We start from the raw sequence: 15,564 nt of genomic DNA, 5'->3' as shown, positions 1-15,564 counted from the left end.
TTTAAAAAAAAAAACAGAAGTAAAAGACAATTGAATTTTCATGAAATAAGCTTTAAAAATGAATATAGTAGTCAACAACAAAAATCAGTAAGAAAATAAATTTCAGAAAACTTAAAGAAATCCTCAGTGTCTTAGTGAAAGCACCTGAGAGTTGAATATAGAATTCTTCACTGTTATCAGCCTATTATTCCAACAATATGATGATCCAATCCCATAACATATTCAACAGCAATATATATGAAAAATCTGATGAAGCATGTGTCATGGCTAGTAGATGCATGAATATATACACTGTACATCCCTTTCATGGGTGGACAATCATAAATAAGATGACAAACGTAGATGTGCCATGTTCATGTCTCCTCTTTGATATTTAGAAGAGAAGCAATGTACTCACAGTTAATTTAAAGCTTCAACTTGAATTCAGTCAGCATCTCCAATGTTAGAATTTAATTCAGTTGTGGAGGCATCACTCTAACTCTAAGAACAACTTAATGCAATTCTCAATTTTTTTCATCAACATATATGTGATTTTCTCAATTTCACCATTAATCCTTGCATGAGAAGGTACTATTCTCCAAGTGATGGAAATGACTGGCACCCCTGACAATTATCTTCCTGCCTGTTACTTTGGAATGAATTTTGTAGTAGTTCGGCAATCTACAAACACAGATTTTTAACCATCTGGATGGTCATGCCAGGTTCTGTATTAAGAAGAGAAAATGCCATGACTATTATTTCACCATGATCATAGAGGAATGATTCTTTGTCTTCCTCTTCTACATTTAAGTGATTCTCAGTTGTGGAGGCATTACTCTAAGAACAACTTATGTGATTCTCAATTTTTTCATCAATGTATATGTCATTTTCTCAATTTCACCAGTAATCCTTGCATGAGCAAGCTCCATTCTCAAAGTGATGAAAACGACTGCCATCCCTGACAATTATCCTCCTGCCTGTGATTTTGGAAATGAGCTTTGTGGTAGTGTGGCAATCTGGACAAACACGGAGATTTTTAACTATCTGGATAGTCATGCCAGGTCCTGTATTAAGAAGAGCAAATGCTATGGCTAATCTTTCACTATGACTATAGAGGAATGATTCTTTCTCTTCTTCCTCCACGTTGTGAAGCACACAAGTCGTATCTGGAACATACCCCATCTTTTCCATTTTATCAAGTAAACCATTCCAAATCTCATTCATGCTTTCTAATTGTGGGTGGGTCTGATCACCCACTCTAAATGCATGGACTGTGTCCTTGATTTCAACCCAACTACATCCAGGAGTTTTCTTCAACCCCTTACTGTTCATCTTTGTTCTCATCTCCCCCACATCAGCCCACCTGCTAGACTGAGCATAAATATTGGACAGCACCACATAATGAGCAGGATTTTGAGGCTCAAGCCTAACAAGGTTATTCAATGCCACCTCTCCTAAATGCACGTTGGAGTGCATTCTGCATGCACCCAACAAGGCCCCCCATACCCCAGCATCTGGTACCATTGGCATTCTCTGGATAAAATTCCAAGCTTCATCTAATTGTCCTGCACGGCCTAAGAGATCCACCATGCAAGCATAATGTTCTAATTCTGGTTGAATGTTAAATCTGGAGCTCATGGAATTGAATATCTTCCTCCCTTCTTCTATTAAACCTCCATGTCTGCATGCAGACAAGGTGCAGACAAATGATACTGAATCAACCTCAACACAGCTCTCTTTCATTTGTGAGAAAAGTGTGATGGCATGGTTTCCATGTCCATGTATAGCATAACCTGCAAGCATTGCATTCCATGACACAGTGTCTTTGTTGCTCATTCTATCAAAAAAATCCTCTGAAAGATCAAGCCGCCCACATTTAGCATACATATCAATGAGACTATTCCCGACGAGTGTGTTAGATTCACATCCTGTCCTCACTGTGTAGGCATGAAGAGCCATACCTTCCCTCAAAGCTGCCAAGTATGCTGATGCTGGGAGAACACTAACTATTGTTACTAAATTGGGCTTGCAGTTCTCTGATTTCATCTGGTGGAAAGCACATATAGCTTCCTTAGCATATCCATTTTGCAAGTACCCGACAATCATTATATTCCAGGATATCACATCTTTGGTGAATTCAGTTTCACCAAACAAGAATTTGGCTGTGGTAAGGCTTCCACACTTGGCATACATATCAATGAGAGCATTTTTTACATGGAGATCTGACCCAAACCCACTCTTGATAATTTGCCCATGAATACATTTGCCTTGATCTAGGGCATCCAAGAGAACGCAAGCTGGAAGAACTCCAACCATGGTTCCAGAGTCTGGGGAAAGCCCTGCTAAGCGCATCTTATGGAACATTTCCAATGCATGGTGTGCATCACCAATTTGAGCATACCCATTAATTAAAGCATTCCATGTTACTACATCTTTATATGGCATCTCGTTGAAGACAACATGTGCCAGGGTAAAGAATCCACACTTAGCATACATGGCCACTAGGGCTGTTCCCATGGAAACATCCAAGTCAATACTAGCTCTTATAGCATAGCAGTGAATGCTTTTCCCCAAGTTCACAGCAGACAGCTCTGCACAAGCTGGAAGGATACTCACTAAAGTTACCCTATTTGGTTGAAGATTTCCTTCCTGCATTTCTTGAAATAGAGACAATGCTTCTTTGGGATGTCCTGTTTGGACAAAAGAAGCCATCATTGCAGACCAAGTAACTATATCCCTTCCGGAGATGCCATCAAAAAGGTTTTTAGCCTTCTCTAGTTCACCACACTTTGCATACATGGTCATAAGGGGTGTAGCAACCAAAATATCCGAATCAATCCCTTCTTGGACTGCATAATCATGGATCTCTTCTCCTTTCTCTAAATCTTTTATCTCAGCTGCAGCCAAAAGCGCACTCACTGCTGATACCTGATTCAGCTTTAAATTTCCTCTTTTCAAGTAATCAAATAACTCCAGTACCTCAATGAAACAATTATTATGAGCATAACCAGACATCATCGTTCCCCATGAAACATCATCCCTGCCTTGCATACGGTCAAAAACCTGGTGAGCAATATCAACATTGCCACACTTCGAGTACAAATCAATCAACCCATTTGAAACAACAGATGGAAACTCTCTCCTAACTATAAAACCATGAACAGATCTGCACAACAAAAGAGCTGATAACCGAGAGATAGCAGGGAACAAGTTCAGCAAGCTTACTGAATTGGGTTGCAACCCCGTCAATTGCATCTTCCGGAAAAAAACCAAGGCTTCTTGAGGATTAGAACTCTGAGAGAGTCCGGCAATCATTGCATTCCATGCAACAACATCCAATTCAAGTATCTGATCGAACACATCCTGTGCAGTTCTGCTGTCACCCAATTTGCAGTACATATCAATCAAACCAGTCCCAACAAACACATCGGACTCCAGACCTCTCTTAGCTATCTCACGGTGAACGAGAACACCCTCTTCCAAGTTGGAATCTCCAGTACAAGCTTTTAGAACAAAAGTGAAGGTATATTTGTCTGGTTTTATAAGGCGTTTCAACATATAGTGGTACAGTTCGAGAGATTCTCTGTTCTGATTGCTTTTCGTATAAGCTCTAATCATGGAGTTCCACAAAATAACACTGGGATTTGATGCAGAGTCGAAAACCAAGCGAGCCAATTCTGGCTTACGAAACAACGAGTATGAGTTCACAAGTTGCGTATGCGTGATATCATCTAGTTGCGCTCCTGAAACCAGAAAATGTGCATGGAGTTGTAGGAGAGACTTCAAATCTTTGCAAGAACGGAGGAGGCGAGAGTAGTTATGGCAAATTGCTGGTTTAGCAGAGGATATCGGGGCAAATTCAGTAGGTTTTGTGGCAAGGGAATGAAATGCTCGACGACTTGAATGCTTGATCATTATTGGAGCTACATCTGAGAAGATTCCTGTACAACTCTTCAAAGTTGAAAGAAATCGCAGAAGGATTGAACGACCGTCGAGAAGTTGGTTGATAGTTCTTGTGATTTCCGAAAGTTCGTTAAGTTAAATCAAACGAGAGAATTTGCGCGGGTCAGGTCAGGTGCCTTAGGGCAAGCGAAACTCGAGTGGCCCAAAAGAAAAGCACTTCATGGGCCAAAATCCCTCTAATTCCAATCTAAAAAAACATTGCGGCCCATGGAATAGCCCAGCCCAACTCTTACAAGGTCAGGGTGGAAATAAACTACAAACATTGATAAATTGAGGGTGAAGTCAAAGTTGCAAATTTTTCCCCATGCAAAACCTTGTATTTTGTATGTATTTTTCCAAACTAAGCCATTAGAGAGAATTAAGCAGTGTAGCGTGGACTGGGCCTAACCAAGTTAACCCTGAGGCCCCGTTTGTTTTTCGGTAACGAGTAAGTGCATTTACCCATGTTCTTTTATTTTGCATGTAAATAAGGCAATGTCCATTTTAGTCATAAAAATTCATTATTAATAAGGGCATTTTTGTCCCATTCAAGTGTTGACAACTTTTCCCTAAGAGGGCGTTTTTTTTTTTTTTTGGATTTTAGGACGGGGGAATGTTGGTCAATGGGATTTTGGTTCCCATTGACCAAGAATCCCATGTTCATTTTTTAGATTAATGTGGGGATCAAGGAAAGTTTATTTTCCTAGGTATTACTTACCTGATACCCATCTCTTAGGTGGATAAATAACTTTCCCATCTAAGAGGAAAGCAGCTAACACTTGAATGGGACAAAAATGCCCCTTTTAATAATAGAATATTTTTATGACTAAAATGGTCATTACCTTATTTACCTAAGAAATAAAAGAACATGGGTAAATGCACTTACCTGGGTAAGTGTTTCCCAGGAAAAACTTACCCAGGTAATTGCATTTACTCGGGTAAATAACTTACTGAAAAGCGAATGGGGCCTAAGTGGCAAAGTTATTTACCCACCTAGAATATGGGTATCACTTCACTTACGGGTAAGTGATACCCAGGAAAATAAACTTTTCCTGAACCCCACATAAATCTGAAAAAAGAACATGAGATTCTTGGTCAATGGGAACCAAAATCCCTTTGACCAACTTTCCCCCCTCTCAAAATCCGAAAAAATAACGCCCCCTGAAATTCTTTTGTTCTGTATTCCAGATTAGAGTTGATTTGGATCCACAGCTCAGCAAAAGTTACCAGAACCCAACCTAGGTAGATCAATCAGGGTAACCTTTTGTTTGGACTTTGAACTGGGTCTGTGCTATACCTCTTATTTGAGCAGTTATCAAACACCATCCTAGGCCTTCATTTCTAGTCAATCAGTGAAAACTATTGTCAGAGACCATATATATTTTTCAAAATTTGAGACTGGTTTTGGGCCCCATAATTTGCCACCTGTCCTATTTTTTATGATTGTATTATAAACCTGTTTTTTCCTTTATTTTTTTTCTGCTAGACAAATCAATTTCATTTGCTCTCAACCAGAGTCCGAATTGTCCTAAGACAAAATCATACACAGTAAATTGTGCAACCTATCACGAGTGAACATGTCAGTATTCCATTAACATGAGGGGCAAGGATCTCCTACCAACAAAACACTCCCAACAGGCCACTACAACTGCACATTGGAAATATCTCCCTTATCATTCATGGGAAGATGGTTCCAATGTGTGGCTGTAGTCGCTTGTTTGGACTAATTGGGAGCGTTTTGTTGGTAGCATATCTGAACTAAAACATGGGGCCTACACTTTATGTGCATGAAGCACTGGCATGTTCACTCATGATAAATTGCCCAGCCCGCTGTGTATGATTTTGTCTCCAGCCAATCTGATCCCTCTAAACTAGTTTAACATTATCGGTAGAACTACTTGGGGGAAAAAGCAGAAGACTTTTTTCTACACGAATCTAAATACAATTTTAGAGGGTCAGAAGCTTGTGTAGAAGTTGATTTTTGGCCCAATGATATTGATTGAAATACAAACACTAATGTTTGTACTTAATCCAATTTTTGTGAAGAATGTATTTTTACTCCATGTCAGTGGACAGTGGTAAATCATTCACTAGTCAGGATGTCTGAGACTTTGCTTCTCAGAAAATTCCATGTTTCTTGAAACACCCCTTCACATGGATTTCCATGCAAAATGTTTTACGACTACTTTAACTCAAAACAGTTCAGCCAAACAAAAAATTGACCATTCAACTCAGAACTCAAAATGCTTATGTGGTGCTGATGTGGTGACATTTATACGTTGAAAAGCCAATAATATTACTATATTAGCAGCCCCATTATGCCTAAGACCTACCTTCTATTGTATTGTTGCTGACTGTTAGTCTTCTATTTTGGAGATTACTGGTGGTAGATGTGACCCACTTCATCATTTGGCATTTACAAATCATCTTATCCAAGAGGTGTTGTAGGCGAGAAAGATTTATCTAAACGCTTTGGTTGTTTAGCGGGCTATGGAACCAATGATAAGGTTCCACGCCAATAATAAATACATAGGACCCACATCTTTTATAGTGGGGCCCATGAATTTATTAATGGCATGGAACCTCATCATTTGTTCCACAGCCCACTTAACAGCCAAAGCGTTCAGGTAATCTAAATTCGTTGTAACCCTGTCATTTTTGCTACAACATCATTTTCACATCACTTCATCTAATTCAAGGACATCAAAGGTTATGATTTCATCAAGGGCTGTTCATAACAAGACCCAAACCGATCAACCCGGTCCGATCCAACCCGAACCAACTTAGATATATATTATATATATTAACTTTGGTTCCTGAGTTAATTGCCCAACAGGCCCCTTTTTGAAGGACCTCTCTTACTGCTAACATACTCTGCCACCCCCAAGAGCCCTTAGTTGGAAGCTTATCAGTTAGAAAACTTTTTCCTTTCAGATATCTAGCCTTGATAATCTTCACCCAAAGATTGTCTTCATCAATACAAATCCTCCAAGCTTGTTTTGCTAGGAGAGTATGGTTAAATTTATGCGAATCTCTGAACCCTAACCCTCCTGCAAACTTATTTTTGTTGAGAACTTCCCAACTTACCCAGTGGGTTTTCCTATGTTCTTTAGAACCACCCCACTAGAATCTGGTTTGTATTCTTCTCAGTTCATTGCAAACATCTTTGGGGAGCAAAAAGCAAGACATGGTATAATTTGGAATGGCATTAGCTATAGCCTTTAGTAGAGTTTCTTTCCTAGCTTGAGAGAGTACAGATTCATGCCACTTGGGCAATAACTTTCCGACTCTTTCAATTAGGAAATTGAAAAGGGCTTTTTTTTTATTTACCATTTTTTGTAGGTAGACCCAAGTAGATAGAAGGGGATTCTACTTTCCTCATTTTAAGAAATCTGGCCATCATTTTTTGGAGTTTATTGTGTCAATTTCTACTAAAAAAATCTCAGATTTTGAAAAGCTTACCTACTGCTAGGAGGCCCCCTCATAGGTTTTGAGAGCATCCAAAATACATTGCCCATCCCCCAACTCTGCTTTAGAAAATATGTAACTGTCATCTGCAAAAAATATGTGAGAGATAGTTGGACAATTTCTGATGATTGAAATACCATAAATCTTCTTTTGGGAAGCAAGCTCTATGAGTTTAGTAGACAAAGTTTCTGAGCAAAATAAGAACAGATATGGAGACAGGGGATCTCCCTGTCTAAGCCCTCTTTCCGGATAGAATTTACTACTAGGGTTTCCATTTACCATAACTCTGTATGAGACTATGGTTACACATTTCATAACCCAATTGACCCACTTTTCTCCAAAGCCCATCTTCTGCATTGTTTTTTCAAGGAAACTCCACTTCACCCTGTCATAGGCCTTACTCATATGAAGCTTGAGAGCCATCCAAGGAGTTCTACCTCTAGTTTTTCTCATGAAATTAATTACCTCTTATGCTACTAGAATATTGTCCTGGATGTATCTACCTGGAGTGAAGGCACTTTGGTTCTTACTAATCAGAAGACCTAAAAGAGGTTTGACTCTATTAACCAAGACTTTTGCAATGATCTTGTACACTGAGTTGCAGAGGCTTATGGGTCTATAATGGGATGCCTCTTCAAGATTCTTTTATTTTGGAATCAGAGTTATGTAAGTTTCATTGAATTCCCTTAGCAGATTTCCAGTTACAAAGAAATTCTTGACAGATCTAATCACATCATCTCCTACTATCCCCTAGAATTTTTGAAAAAAAATAGGTTTGGATAGCCATCCGGACCAGGGGCTTTCCTTGGGGCCACTTGAAACAAAGCTTCCCATATCTCTTCATCTGTTATGTCACTTTCTAAAGCTTCTCGATCCTGCTCACTCAATTTAGGAACAACACTATTAAGAAACTCATCTTGGAAACTTGGGTTGGAGGATTTGAACAAATTTTGGAAATGATGTTCTAATTCTATCGTTACCTCCTCTTCCGAAGTTGCCCATTCCCCATTATCTTTCTTTAGATGCATTATTTTATTCTTGTTGCTCCTGCCTTTTGCAATTGAGTGAAAGAACTTAGTATTTCTATCTTCAAATTGCAGCCAGTTCACCCTTGATTTTTGAAGCCACATCATTTCCTCCCTCTTTAGCCAAGTATTTAGTTCAGATTCCAAATTTTTAATAATTTTTTGATTGAAATCAATTCCCTTCCCGCTTTTCTCTCTCCAAAACCACTGAACCTCTGTTGTTCGTTCTCTCCCTCTCCTAGCGGCGGTGACGAAGCACATCACTAGCGATTGTTAACACTGGTGATCAACAACAAACCATCAGGTATTGATTCTTTCCCAAATCACTCTCTCCAAAACTAAATACCCCTATTCACTCTCTCCCTATCCAATCGACAACCAACCATTGTCTCCTACCTAATGGAATTTATACTACCAGATACAACATTTATGTACTTCATGTCTAATGTTATATTTTCACAATTCCATCTTTTGATTAAGATAAAATTTCAAAATCAAAGAAAAAAAACAAAGCTCTTGTTGCATGAAATAAGCTTTAGAACTAAAATTACTCGATTATGAAATGACTTTGGAGAGAAAAAAAAAGCTCCCAGGTGTTAACAGTTGTCAGTCACAATTGGGAAAGAAAGAAAAGGAAAAATTCGATACCTGATGGTTTGTTGTCGGTGATGCGCTTCGTCGCCACCAGTAGGAGAGGGAGAGAATGAAAAGGGGTTGTGAGAGCTAAACGCCATTTACTCTCCTCTCGCACGGATTTAGACATTGCATGTGTGGAAGGACACATGCTGCATCCTTGCAATGTACGAATGATGTGTGAACGGAACTTCCACTGACTGAAGCCGGACTCCTCAAGTAAATGTTTTATACAAAACACTTACATGGATAAGTTTACCTACCCATGTTCTTTTGATTCTTAGGTAAGTTATACAGTGGGATCCATGAATTTATTACTGACGTAGAACCTCATCATTGATTCCACAATCTGATGGACAGATAAAGCGTTCAGCTAATCTGAATTCATAAAAAAGTCATTGTTAGAATGGATAAGCTTGTCTTATTATGTTTTGTAAATTTTCCCCATAAATGGAGAATTTACGTACCCACTTACGAGATGGATCTCACTTAACCATGTAAGTGATAACCAAGAAAAATAACTTTACCATAAGTCCTATAATTACGAATCAATAGGAACTAGTTTCTTAGTGACCAACCCCCCCCTCCCCCCAATGACTTCCTATTTTAGGAATTGGTATGAATTCAAATTTTACTTTCACGCACTTGAAGTTGGTCATTTTTGAAAATTTACCATTTTTAACGAGTGTTGAAAAAGGTTGAATTAGGATTTGAAGTTATTCGGCTCATTTGGGTGAAATTTACCATTCTTAGCGAGTTTACTATTTCAGAAAACTTGGAGTCTCGGTCAAAGTTGTAAAATCTAGATTTTGTAATGATCCCAAAGTAATCTCTGAGAATCTCAGAAACTTGGAGTCTCAGTCAAAGTTGTAAAATCTAGATTTTGTAATGAACCCAAAGTAACCTTCTCAATGAGAATTTCAGTTTTCAAATTTCAAGAAGCTCATTGTATTTGTATAGAGACCGGGTCTGCTCACACCAAACAGCACTTGAAGTTGCACATTGGGAACATCTCCCGTATTTGTATATTATCATTTATGAGAAGATATTTCCAATGCACAACAGCAACGTGCTGTGAGGTTGATGTTTACTCAACCAAGTTCAAAGCATCCTACATTTATTCATTTAACAATGCTTTGGACTTGGTCCTTTGGGCCAGGTTCATTTAAATTTTGACAAAACCCCAATCCAAATCCAAAGTTGCACCCTATCCTAATCCCTGTATTTGATGTATCAGTGTTATGAGTTAAGACCAATATATATCGTACAATATACACTGATACATACTAATAAGGGTGTCAATGGACCGGTTTTGGATTGGACCCTATTCAATCCAAAATCAATTTGAATGGATTGGATGGACCAACAAGACATAATGAATTGGGCCAATCCGGTCCATAATATTTATTAGATTGAATTGGACCTGGTCTGTCCATAATAAATTTATATTGGATTGGATTGGATTGGATTAAAGCCAATATCCGGTCCATTGATATAAGATAAGAATACAAGTGTCAATGGACCGGGTTTGTGTTAAAATCAATCTAAATCAAAACGAATTTGAACAGATTGGATGATCCAGACATTGAATTGGACCAGTCCAAAATATTCATTGGATTGGATTGGACCTGATCCAATTATAATAGACTTACATTGGACTGGATCGGATTGGACCAAATCCAGTCCAATTGACACCCCTACATATCAATACTTGCGTCCAAACAAGACATTGATCTTGTATGAAGATTTTTACTGGAAAGACAAAATACCCAAAAAAAAAAAGATGAGAGAAGATAAATATGAGAAAAAAGAACCGTAAAAGTCTGAAGAAATAAATAAAAGAAGTATAACAGAGTGGAGATGACATATGGTCCAATTGCTTGGGTGGTACGACTACAGTCCCATACTCGTGATACAAACTGAAACTGGGGGCTGTTTGGAAAGCGACACAAAACAAATGGTCCCTAGTTAAAATTAAAAGGTGTGGGCCTATAAATCCATCGGAATGATGTTCTCTTCTTACTTTGCCAATTCCCGGAACCAGGATAATTCAACTGGGTAATTGAGTAATTTGCTTTCCTTCATGCCTCGTAGCTGAAAAGGAGACCATGGCCAAGAATAGAGGGTCAATTAGGGCTCTGACATCAGATGGGCCCTTTAATGGATATGTCCATGTTGCAGCCTAACAATCTCCTTCATGGCTTCCTTCAAAGCAACAAAACTTCTCCCCAATCCCAAACCCAACATTTTTTCAATAAAAAAATGAAACCCAATTGAATCAACCAAAACCTCTAGCTTTCCACAAGCCAATTAGGAAGATCAAAATAAACAAATGGAAGCAATTTTTACAAGCCAGTGAAGCAGGGTGAAAACTGAAGAGAAAACCCAGTATCAACAGAGTGCTTACCAACAAACATGAAATCAGAGCATGAAAACAGGAGAAAGAACACAAGGGTTCTTGGGGTTTAACTTGATACAAGAATGGAATTAAATTCAGGTGCTAACACTACTTGTCTCAGATGCGGAGGCCCTTGGCAGCTCATGCAGGACGCTTGTTGGCGAAGAATTTGAGGTTGATGATCGCAGTGCCTCAGCCAGTGGACCACCCATTGAGGCAACTGGGTGTGTCCCCCACCCTGATGCCCAGTTCATCTGATGCCGGTCCCCTCCGTCGCTGCGAGAACCCGGCTCGTCCCCATTGCCCGTCGACAGTTTCAAAGAGAAGTCCGACGATGCATTCCCCGGAATCGAGATGGAAAGGCAGGTGGTGGAAGTTGTTGGACTGGTATTGCAGCCAACACTGTTTGGTTCTGGTTGTGATCTTGGCCAGTCATCAAAGAAATGCCGGAGGATCCTGCCGTCTGCTCTCCCCTCTGCAGAAACCTTGTCTTGGTGGGTTTCCAGCAGACCCCTACCTCCAGTCCCAACTATACCACCTTCTGAGGATCTAAACACAGCACCAAAAGAACATGATTACAAATCATAAACGTTTGAAATGATAAAAAAGAAGCCATTTTCCTAGATTTTCATCAAAAGCAAAAAGCAGTAAGTAGTACAATTACAGACCATAGAGCAGTTCCTGGCTTTAGGAAAAGAAGGGCCGGGGTAGTTTCTCAGTTGCTCATTCAAATTTGACATGAAGGCATTACAGATGCCCAAGGTATCCGCTGCTGTGTGCAGCACGCCAGGCCGACCAAACCATTCAGCTGGCCGACTGGCCCCCACCCAAGGAAACCCAGGTGGGCCAAATCAACCTAGTCACAGATGATTCTAAGCATCCAATGTCTCTCGCATTCTTCTTGGAACATCAGGAACCGCTGAGCCAAAAGATCTAGATAAAGGAAGGCTGGAAGATTCCATGATTAGACTCAACCTTGGGGCTGGTGGATATCTCACCTGCTAGAGCTAGAACCCACCAAGCTAATAAGCTATGGCCGCTCCTACACAGTGAACCTGGTTCGTACATGTACTTGTCAAGGGTCCACTATTTATACTTACAGCTGGGTCTTTAAAGATAATACAAACTGTAGCCGAGTCACTACTTTTGAATGGAATGAATAAAAAATCGGATTAACAGCAACTGGGTCTCATAGGAGAGGAAACCCACCATTGTCCTCAGTAGACAGTAATTCAATTCAACTCAACTCGGGTCAGCTCAGCTCAACTGAGTACTGAGCTTTCATCCAATCAACCGTAACTCCATTGCCATTTGACAACACCCCCCCCCCCCTCCCCAACACCCAAAAGAAAAGAAAAAAAAATTTACTGGATCCAAATGTAGCTTCACACCAGATTCTAGACATACATTCCAATCCGTAAACCAAAGTGAATAACTAAACCTAGTTGTTCCTTCGCTTCCCAACAAAAGTCGAACCCTTTTATAGTTTTATCCATGGTGATTCAAGTTAAAACATGGATGAAATCAAATGATGGGTCATGGGTGTCTGAATTTTGTAAGTTTCAAACCCACAAGAAGCAAGATTACTACCGTTGGAACAGAGATGAAATAAGAAATTAAAGAATACCTCTGGCTTTGATTGAGTTGTTGAAAGAGATTGATCGAAGGGGATGACCCTGCAAGGGCGAAATGGGTCCCACCACCGGTCACCGCAGCTGTCAAGGGCGAAGCAGCAACAGGGTTCGTGTTTGTATCGTTCAATCCACCACCTGTGGCAGTGGCAGGTGTGGGGATTTCCACAGGCTTTCTTGAACGGTTTCGGCCTCGGTGCATGTGGCGCTCGCAGTACTTGTGGCCAGCCACCACATCTCTTGAGCACCTCCATTTCTTTCCATCGGTTCTCCGACATCTGCCAGGCTCCGAGTCCACAACACTTCTTCCCCAGTACCCAGACTGTAACACTGCGCCAACATGCCGAAACCCCACGGTTGCATCAGCAAACAGATCAATAAAACCAATAAAACCAATAAAGTTAACACAAAAGTCACCAGCCTCCAGAATACAATCAATCTATAAAAGTTTAAGAAAAAACCCATTTCAGATTGTGCCTTCTTATGTTAGAAAAGTCTGCAAATTTTTACACCCAATACATGAAAGGAGCAGGATCACACCACAGAAAAGGAGCCTACAGAGAGACCAGTAACACAAAACGATCGAACGAAGAAGCTACGGACAAGAAACGAACTTAAATAAAACATCAAGAGCTAATCAGGATAAAATCACCATTAGAAGGTCAACAGAATAGGCCATAGAGGTAGTTTAACTGCATCTAGAATCTGATGTGAGAGAAGTATGCCCATAAAACAACTTCTATGGAAAAGAGAGAGAGCTTATTTCAGAGGAGAAAATGACAATGACCACTGCAACAACAAGAAAGACAAAAACAAGAAGGAAAACTAAACTAAATACCAAATCAATCAAAAAGAGAGAGATAAGTTGATAAATGAGAACAACAAATAAAAGACGAAAGCAAAAAAAAATAAAAAACACGAAATGCTAGACAGAAAAGCAAAATAACATCTTGGGATGTAAAGAAAGGTCGAACAATGAAAATAAAAACTGAAACTTACTTGCTGTTTGATAGTGCTGATACTGCTGATATGGGTATTGAAGATAGCATGCAGAACTACCGAGGAGACTCTTCTTTATGGGCTGAAGTAGCTCAGCAGGAACAGCAGCGCCAGCCAACATATATTTGAAAATCAAGGCCTGAAGTTCAAGTTCCTGCCACTGCGCCAAGCTGAAATAACCTCCCATCCCTAAGCAAATGCAGATAAAAAGAGAAACCATCAAAGAAAATAAAGAACAAAAGGAGCGAGTCTGGAAACAACACATAGCCTTTCCATATGCGGAATAAAATTTCCTGTCACTACAGGAGGTGGAGAGAAGAAAGAAAGGACGGCAAGAGAAAAAAAAAATAACTCACTTGGAAATCTGGTAGTAGTCGTTGAATCTGGGAATGCTGACAGGTTGCTGATCCTACTGTTAGGTTCAGGTACAAACAACGGGAGAGCAGACCCAGAAGGTTGCTGATGCGGTTCAAGGAGGAGCCTTGGTATCTTCGCAGAAGGGGGTTCTTCTGACTCATGCAGATTTCTCCATTGCTTCAGATGGTAGTCCATGGAGGACAGAGAGAGAGAGAGAGAGAGAGAGAGAGAGAAGGGTCTTGTTTCGCTTGGCCTGGGTGGGTGGGTTTAATAGTGTCTAGGATTGATCGCTGTGTAAGGTGAGTGTTTGTGGGGGAAGTTTTGTAAAGACTCTTCCGAAGACCGAAACTTCCTGTGAACTCTATATATCTTTGCAATAGAGAGAGAGAGATAGGGGCTGATATGAAAGACTGCTTAAGTATTTGTTTTTGGCCAGTGGAGAAGCCTGGGTTACATGAGAAAAAGACAGTCAGACAAGACAGTAGAGAGAAAAGAAAGACTTAAAAATACTTGAAAACAAAACCCAGACAGAGGACTTCAATCTCTCCCCTACTTTTGTTTCGGAAATGATGAAATATATAAACTACAGTCTATAGAGGTTGTTGGCTCGTTGCTACAGTGCATTTACACGGCTTGTGGGCTTTGTGGCTCTCAGGCATCGGAGCCACTAGCTTTTTCGGCTTTCTGGCCCAAGAGCTCGGATAATAATATCCTTTCTGATGGGCCCCAATAGTTAGGACTTAGGAATTGTCCCCAGAAGACCCATTTCGAATATGGACTCATTTACATAACTGAGCTGGTGGCTGTGCTCGAGTAGATATTGATTAAAAAACAGACGCGAATAGAATAGCTGAGGATGAGTGCGTGTCTGAGAATATTAGGGTTGTCTTGCATGAATGTTCAACAATTATGAGTATTTATCTTACCTTGGTTGGTCTGTGTTTGGTTTCACATAAAAATAATAGAAAAACAAAACAGGTGAGGAAAAGTTTTTAAGGAATTTCATAAAATTTATTAGAAAATTTCCCTCAACTCTAAAATTCATAAAAAAAACAATCAAAATCGCATGAATTTTTTATGAAAACCCACCTGATTGGTTACAAGTTTGTCCGGTTTCATGTCTGTCCGGCAT

At 39.8% G+C, this 15,564-nt stretch overlaps 2 protein-coding genes across 2 annotated transcripts; both read right to left on the bottom strand.

Annotated features, from left to right (window-relative positions):
- Positions 1–4,299, bottom strand: LOC104586928 (Pentatricopeptide repeat (PPR) superfamily protein). Its single transcript, XM_010244332.3, has one exon. The coding sequence runs from the start codon at positions 3,892–3,894 to the stop codon at positions 877–879; it is 3,018 nt and encodes a 1,005-aa protein (XP_010242634.1). The 5' UTR covers positions 3,895–4,299; the 3' UTR covers positions 1–876.
- A 7,044-nt stretch (positions 4,300–11,343) lies between these two features.
- LOC104586929 (growth-regulating factor 3-like) lies at positions 11,344–14,978 on the bottom strand. The gene is made up of 4 exons (XM_010244333.3): positions 14,432–14,978; positions 14,076–14,264; positions 13,073–13,406; positions 11,344–11,994 (listed from the first exon to the last, which is right to left on the bottom strand). The coding sequence occupies exons 1-4, from the start codon at positions 14,625–14,627 to the stop codon at positions 11,541–11,543; spliced, it is 1,173 nt and encodes a 390-aa protein (XP_010242635.1). The 5' UTR covers positions 14,628–14,978; the 3' UTR covers positions 11,344–11,540.
- Between the last annotated feature and the right edge of the window lie 586 nt (positions 14,979–15,564).

Source organism: Nelumbo nucifera, chromosome 2 (assembly GCF_055504915.1).
Source record: "Nelumbo nucifera cultivar China Antique chromosome 2, China Antique-T2T, whole genome shotgun sequence".
In the NCBI taxonomy this organism is placed as follows: Eukaryota; Viridiplantae; Streptophyta; class Magnoliopsida; order Proteales; family Nelumbonaceae; genus Nelumbo; species Nelumbo nucifera.
Note: the sequence above shows the minus strand (reverse complement) of the source record. Positions and strands in the feature narration are given on the sequence as shown.

Coding starts and splice junctions, on each gene's coding strand:
- LOC104586928 (XM_010244332.3), bottom strand. CDS start 3,894: ATGATCAAGCATTCAAGTCGTCGAGCATTTCATTCCCTTGCCACAAAA.
- LOC104586929 (XM_010244333.3), bottom strand. CDS start 14,627: ATGGACTACCATCTGAAGCAATGGAGAAATCTGCATGAGTCAGAAGAA. Junction 14,265..14,431: donor GACTACTACCAGATTTCCAA/GTGAGTTATTTT, acceptor GCATTTGCTTAG/GGATGGGAGGTTATTTCAGC. Junction 11,995..13,072: donor CAACTCAATCAAAGCCAGAG/GTATTCTTTAAT, acceptor TGCTGTGTTTAG/ATCCTCAGAAGGTGGTATAG.